The 7,394-nt window shown below is 37.5% G+C and overlaps 1 protein-coding gene across 1 annotated transcript in view; it reads right to left on the reverse strand.

Annotated features, from left to right (window-relative positions):
* Slc36a4 (solute carrier family 36 member 4) overlaps positions 1 to 7,394 on the reverse strand; it is a 42,181-nt gene that overhangs the window by 19,349 nt on the left and 15,438 nt on the right. Inside the window, exons 6-8 of the mRNA XM_012517732.2 lie at positions 3,701 to 3,928; positions 1,058 to 1,156; positions 145 to 187 (exon numbers count right to left, since the gene is read on the reverse strand). Of these exons, the coding sequence (XP_012373186.1) occupies positions 145 to 187; positions 1,058 to 1,156; positions 3,701 to 3,928 (370 nt within the window). The remainder of the gene's footprint in view (positions 1 to 144; positions 188 to 1,057; positions 1,157 to 3,700; positions 3,929 to 7,394) is intronic.

Consider the following 7,394-nt stretch of genomic DNA (forward strand, 5'->3'; position numbering starts at 1 on the left):
GTTGTTTTAGACGAGAAACTGTAAGTCAGTCTTCGGAACTGTTGGATTTGAGACGTCAGAGAAGCAACCTTTCACTAGAAGAGTGTAATAATCAACTAGAAACTGGAACTAAATAGTCAAAGACAAATGAAAGTGTGTAGTTACGTCTATAGTAGTAATAAGAGCTGTAAGAATTTGTGAGAATTCTCTAAAGGACAATTCAGAGGCCAAAACCCCAAGTAAAGTGGTATAAAACTGTCTTTCAGACCTGTTTTGTCAAGAGTTCATGTAAATAGATGTTTACAATTGTTTTGCTTCCATACCAAACCAGGAGGCTCTGAAACAACTATCAAACACAACAGAGCTCAATGTTCTATTTCTCCAGGTCTACAAATTCTAGGCTATAAATAAACTGGAAGCATTCTGAATAGAAATATTTCTGCTCTTAAAATCTTTAAGATGTTTACATAAAGGGGAATTTTATACTTCACTTTTACATAGTAACAACTTTGTAACTGCTTCCGTTCCATTCAATCTAGTTTTTAAAACATGATGTTTGGCATGTGCTTGAGTGTGTGGGCTGGAGATAAACCGTCCATGTGACAAACTGCTGAAGCCTGGGGGTGCTTACACAGAAATTCACTGTATGCACCATTCTCTATGTGTTAGAGATTTGAAATTTTCTGTACTAAAATGTTAAAAGTAATCTATTCTAATTTTCCTATTTTATCTATCTATCTATTCATCTATCCATTCATCTATCCATCTATTTATTTATAGTGGGAATTGAAATCAGGACCTTATACTTGCCAGGCAGGGGCTTGTACCACTGAGCTATATCCTCAGCCCTAATCTATTTTAAAAGGAAAAACAATTATAGGCCAAGTGATATGTCTGAATTAAGCCCTCAGACGAAAAACTAAACTATATTGCAAGTCTATCATACCAAACTAGAAAGCATGTTCTTAGTAATAAAGTTGAGACACAAAATTTTAAAAATCCATTTTGTATATAGTTTGACTATATAAATCTTTGTTGATTTAAGACTTTAAAAAATAATAGTAAAGTCTATTCTTACCACTCCTATGCCTTCAAAAGCAAATACCGCAGTACCAAAAAACAGTGGGTATTTTTTCCAACCAGCCACTACTGGGAGGTTGTGGGGATCTGGCATGTTCTGCAAAAAATAAGATTACACATCTTTATTTATTTTAAAGGATTTAAAATGAAATAGTAAAATCACACTCTTCCAAGCTTCAAAACACCAAATATGTGTTATAGGAGTGAATTTTTTCCAATAAAAACTTTCAGCATTTTATATTAACTATAGCTATGCTGTTAGAATTTAACTGCCAAAGCAGCTGGGTCCCTCCTGCTCACACATTTCATCAAATGAAATGCTCCTGGTTACCTGTTTCCACCTGCAAGAACCAGGCTGCGCGCACTGGGTACGGCTCCTGCTACAATGGGAAATACCTGCGCACACTCAGTGTGAGCCAAGAGCTGTATAATCAGTTACCACCCACAGCCCTGTGCTCACACGTTCATTCTCCCACCCTCCCATCATCCTTCCTCTAACTCCCTAAAATACCTGTGCTGCACCACTTTGGCTTCTCTGCTTTACAACTCTGCTGCTCTGTAGCACACGCCTTTTCTGGTCACAGTGTTTACTATCTGACCTGAGAGTTGCTACTGCCCTTATTACGTATGAACTGGCTTTGGCTTTGATTACACTGGGCCCTCACTCACAGCCTTAGCTGCAATTGTTACAATCTTGACAGACTCACAAAGAGCACATCTTTTTTAAGATTTCTGGACCCATAAGAAGTACGTTTTTCAAATACCTCAAGTCTAGTCCTCACTTTCTCACCATGGTGTTTTTACTGCCTCAGATAACTAGAAGTAGAATTCAAAGCCAAGGAGAGAAAATAAACAAAGCAATTAAGTATGAAAGTACATGGCTTATTTGGGGAACAGACATGTCTAGAACATTGACATCAAGGTGATATATGATCAAAAACACAGGCGAGACTCAAGAGGAAAAGGGTATTCAGTACCCATCTCTGACAAAACTAAACAAAAAAGGGGATACAAATGAAGGACCATTTTGTATCTGTATATACAAAATAGGAAGATATACAGTTGCTTTCTCTTGATTCAGTGAACAGAGAGATTTGTCCTAATAGTGTTTGTGGACAGGATATCATGTCTGCATCTTGCACTATGAATAACCACTGAGAAGACAACAATGTGCAATGTATTAATTACTGAAACTGTCCTACTAATCAGTTTTGAAACTGTCTCATTGCTATTTGTTTCTTGATAAAATTATTTTTTTTTAAAGAGGGTATTCAAGAATCTGAAGAAAGCAAGAAACTACTCCACGCAGCTGCTCGTGCGGGTGCCTCACCATAGGGACTCTTCACTCCACTATGGCTCGCATGCTCAGCTAAGCAGTCCTGAGCTCTGGAGAGCCTTGTGTGATCACCCTGTTTGTCTCCTCACATTCTTTTGCATTATGAGAGAGAATCTATGTTTGGGAATCCAGAGAGAGGGCAATCCAAAACTCAGAGCCACAGTAAGGGTCCATGATGAGATGTTAATGAAGACTTCACAACAGTTACCTTGGAAGCAATGTATAGGATGGATTGGAGCAGGGGAACATGGGGATTCTCAACTTTTTTAGGTTATTGGCTTCTCTGAAAGGTAAAATACAGCTGAGGACAAAAAAGAACTACAATATATACAGAAACCTAAATCCTACTAATAGAAGGGTTATATATATTTCCTGAATCCTAAGAGAGTTTTCTAAAGTAGCTCAGTTAAGAATCTCCAGAATATGGGCCAGCGAGATAGCTCAGTGGTATAAAGTGCCTGCTTAGACAAGCTTAGGCAAGCCCAAGGGGCCACGGTTCAATCCCCAACTGTGGTTCAATCCTTGGCACCACATGCTGCCAGTCCTGCCCTCAGGGCATGCTAAGCCAGCCACAAAATAATAATAATAATAATCTCCAGGATATGGCCTGGAGTGGCACACATCTGTAATCTCAGCACTTAGGAGGCAGAGGCAGGAAAATCACCATGAGTTTAAAGCCAACATGGGCTACATAGCAAGCTCAAAGCCAGCCTCAATTATACAGCTAGACCCATCTCAAAAAACAAAACAAAACAAAATCATTTCCAGAATATGGACAATGAAATCAATTCATGTGCAGTAACAATGGATTAAAGCCATGGCAGCAAACAAAAATTTCAAAATAAAAGAAAATTACAGAATTATATATACATTCATCCCAGTGGCTGACAGAAAGTTTAAAGAAACAATATGCATAAGTCATATCGTGAGGTAGTATACCAACAGCACGAATCTAAATCTCGTAAGAACTCTGATAGGGAACCGGAGGGACTCGTACGTAGGCCTGTCCTAATACTCTGCTCTGCTCTGCTCCAGCTTCCTTCCTACTACTTCGGAAGCAATGTCACACAGCCCAGACATATTTTGCAAGATTCGAAGCCAGACCAGGCTCTAAAGCCTGTGCTGGTCATCTCCATGTCACATGCTCTGCTAATTAAACATCTCCCAGAAAGCTCAAGTTCACTGTTTATCTGCCAAGTGCCATATATGCAGCGTGAGTCTTTATGTATCACTTTAGCACCTCCCAAGTAAACAAACTTTTAATTATATAGAAAAGATATGAAATTTAGTTTAAAACATACTTACCCTGACAACATATTGATAAATTATCAGAAGACTGACAGCCATGGAAACATTGGCAAAGAATGAAAGTACAAACAGATTCTTTAGCTCACGAATGAAGACCAAAAGCATTATAAATGGAAGGAGGCAAAGCATATATATCCTTAGGTCAACGCTTCCTCTCTCACACGGAGTTGATGAATTGGTACTGTTCAAAATAAACACTTTACTCTCCAGGAATCCTTCGTGAACCTATGCAGAATTACAGGAGAATAAGGGAGGAAGGGGGGAAAATCCATCAGGGCACAATCAGATGAGAGAGAATATCAAGAAAATTAAACTCTATTATCCTATGATAAATTCCTGCAACACATTTGATGACAATGTGTTGATATATTTCAAGCTACTCTGATTTCCTAAAAACACATTTCAAATATAAGGATAGCTAAGATAAACAGTATTCTTTGCAAGAAAATGTATTTTACTGTACAAGGACAGATTTACTAATTATTTTGAAGCCTTGTGACTGTGATGCTCATAGTACCTAAACTACCACCGAGACCTTTTTCTGCCACCATCAGAACCGGAGGGACCCTTACGTAACGTAGGCCTGTCCTAGTGCTCTGCTCTGCTCCAGCTTCCTTCCTCAGTGCAGGAGACACCCACTGCACACCTCTCAGAATGGATAATAGAAAAAGGTAAACTAAAAAACCATAGCCTAAGTAAGAAATTATGAAACAACTTCCTAAAATTTCTTCACTGTTAAGAATTACTAACAACCCACTAAGTTGAGACCTAACCATGTGTTGTTAGATAATTTCACAACCGCAGAAAACTTCTATAAGATAAATGAACTTTACCTTAAAGTTTATTTACCTACTTTTATAACCCAATTTTTCAAACTTCTAAATGTATTTATAGGCTCCACATATTAAAAACTATTTGATTCAACTAATCATACTATCCAACTTACTAAAATAGAAATAAAATTATCAAAACTTTAGAAACAATCACAAAAACTCATAGTCCAGGCAAGCCATTCTATAATTTAAATACCAGTGAAAACATATGTGCCCCCACACACTACCCTCCCTAAACACACTGTACTACTGAGCCTCCAGGCACACAGCATTCCTAACAGACCCGTGCTAATACCAGCTAGTGTTTTTAGCACTTCCTATGGACAAGATTCTGAGCCACATGCTTTATATAATTAATCCAACTCACTCCTCCAAAGGACTCTTAAAAGCAGGGTACAGTATTAATTTCAATTTAAACCTAGGGAAACTAAGTCCTTGGGCAGGGACAGATACATAACATAGAACCAGTGCCCAGTGAGTGGCTCTAAGATGCACATTTCTGGCCTTAGACTTGTAAGAACTGCATGTTATCCTCACGAAAACATTGCAAGCCAGAGAAGATGTTCTGACAAATAGCCATCTGGCCTCCACTCTGACCTTTCTCTGAATGTAGTAAATATTAAGAGGACATAAAACGAAATCTTGATGTTGTCAGCAATCTAGATATTTCTTTTACTTTAATTCTTTACATTAAAGTAGGATAAATGGTATTTTCACTAGAAATAGAAAATCTTAAATGGTATGGAATTTACTAAATGTTTAAGATACATAGGCTATTTAATGACTGATCACGGACTAAAACATCTCTCAAATGCATAGCTCACCTTTACCTTGTAACTGGCCATCAAAACGTCATTTCTATAATTTGAAATAGAGGCAAAATTGATCATTTATATCATGTGTCTTTTAAGATGAGATTTCACTGCTGACTCAATTTTCCCCATCACCAAATTATTAGATTAGGTAGCAGTCAAACTTAAGTTCTGGCCAAAGAAAAGTAGTTATATAAACAAATTTTAAAGTGCTATTTGAATTATTAAGTCATTGGGAATTTAAAATTAATTCTATCATAAATATCGAATAATATTTTAGCATTCTCTGGCAGAAAGATGACAAAATTCTCAGGTCTAAAAATTACAGTAAATGTGCAATATAACTTATCTTTTTTTTTTCTAAATTGTGTATTGTTTCTAATGTTTTATCTATTATTTTTCTATTCTCTTTAAAATAAAAAGGAAAAAATAAACATGGAAAAAATTACAGTGAAAGAACAACATAGACAGATACCTAGAGCAGGACAGAGGTAAACATCTGGGTCCTCTGGCGCCCTGTAGAGACAGCGATGGACTATCTCATAGGATTTCCTATGGTCTCACACGTTTACTAAAGTGTGAAACACTGGAATCAATATTAAAATTAAATAGTAAAATTAATTAAATAGTAAAATAAAATTACTCATTCATGCGTTTCCATTTAAAAAACCCACTACTAACTGACTTTTCAATGACTCAGTAATTTAATGGTGAAAAGCCCCAAGGGCAGATTATATTCTTCAGAAAAGCTAAATGCAGATTCGAAGTCATAATTTCCTACATCTGCATAGTGTTTTCACACTTTACAAAGGCTTTTCACTAACATTTTATCACCTAAGCCTCCTTAGTTTATAAGGAACACGGGAAGATTTTGTTACTATCCTTATTTAATAAATAAGGAAACAGCCTTCAACAAAGACAAAGACATCTTGTCCAATGAGTGAGTTCAACTGAGAGCAGGGATTTGAATTTATATGCCCCAACTCTTGTCAGCAGAATGCTTTCCCTCTGCAGGAATAGTTCTTCCATAAGGTCCAAACTCATATACAACACTCTACCTGAGCTTAGCAAATGGCTGTAGCTGTAGTTAAAACAGAAGACAGCTGCAAGATCCCTCAGCCTAGACTCCACAGAAGCACGAAGGCACTCTCCCTCCTGCAGTTCATGATGATTAAGAACAAAAACTGTCAGGTTATAGCCACAGATCGGGTTTCTATGTGTACAGCAACTAAACTTTAATTCCCTGGGTTAATGAAATACTGCACAGTTGACTTCAAATATACTAAGGCAGTAAAAATCCTAGTTTCTTTTTCTTTCTTTCTTTCTTTCTTTCTTTCTTTCTTTCTTTCTTTCTTTCTTTCTTTCTTTAATGCATTTGGTTGTTGCAGTGTCACGCAACGCAGCTAGGACTCATAGTGATCCTCCTGCTTTCAGCCTCCCCAGCACTGGGATTACAGGTGCACGCCACCACGCCTCAGATTGTGGCCATCTCAGCCTGCCCTGGGAGCAGGGCTGGCACAGCAAGTGGTGCCTGGTGCCAGGGATCGAACCATGGTCTCTGCACTTGCCTAAGCAGGTGCTTTTGTCTGCTAAGCTATCTTGCTGGCCCCAGTCCTACAGTTTTTAACTACAAAATTTATCAGAGTTTAACCAATGCATGCACAATTCTTAAACAGTGCTATAAAATCTAAAGGAACATCAGTGGAGAAAGTGAAATTCAATCTTATTCTGCTTCAATAGCCATTTATCTGCTCTACCCAGGTGACATGTTTTGTCACTGTTTTCAACTATTTTTAAAGTCTGACTAAACATCATTTTCCATGTTGCTCTTCCTATCTCCAAAGACTTCTATGCTACCCATTGCAAGAATACTCTGCCAGCCGGAGGGAGAGTCACTTTTTCCACCTCAGTTTCTTCAGATAACTGGAAATCAAACTTTTCTATTCAACTTTGTAAGAAACTTATATTGTTTTATAGAAGCTTTTAGACGTTTACTTTCTCCACTTTAGTACTCTGTATCTCTCTCTCTCTCTCTCTCTCTCTCTC

This window comes from Octodon degus, unplaced genomic scaffold (genome assembly GCF_000260255.1).
Source record: "Octodon degus isolate 3935 unplaced genomic scaffold, OctDeg1.0 scaffold00209, whole genome shotgun sequence".
Taxonomy (NCBI): domain Eukaryota; kingdom Metazoa; phylum Chordata; class Mammalia; order Rodentia; family Octodontidae; genus Octodon; species Octodon degus.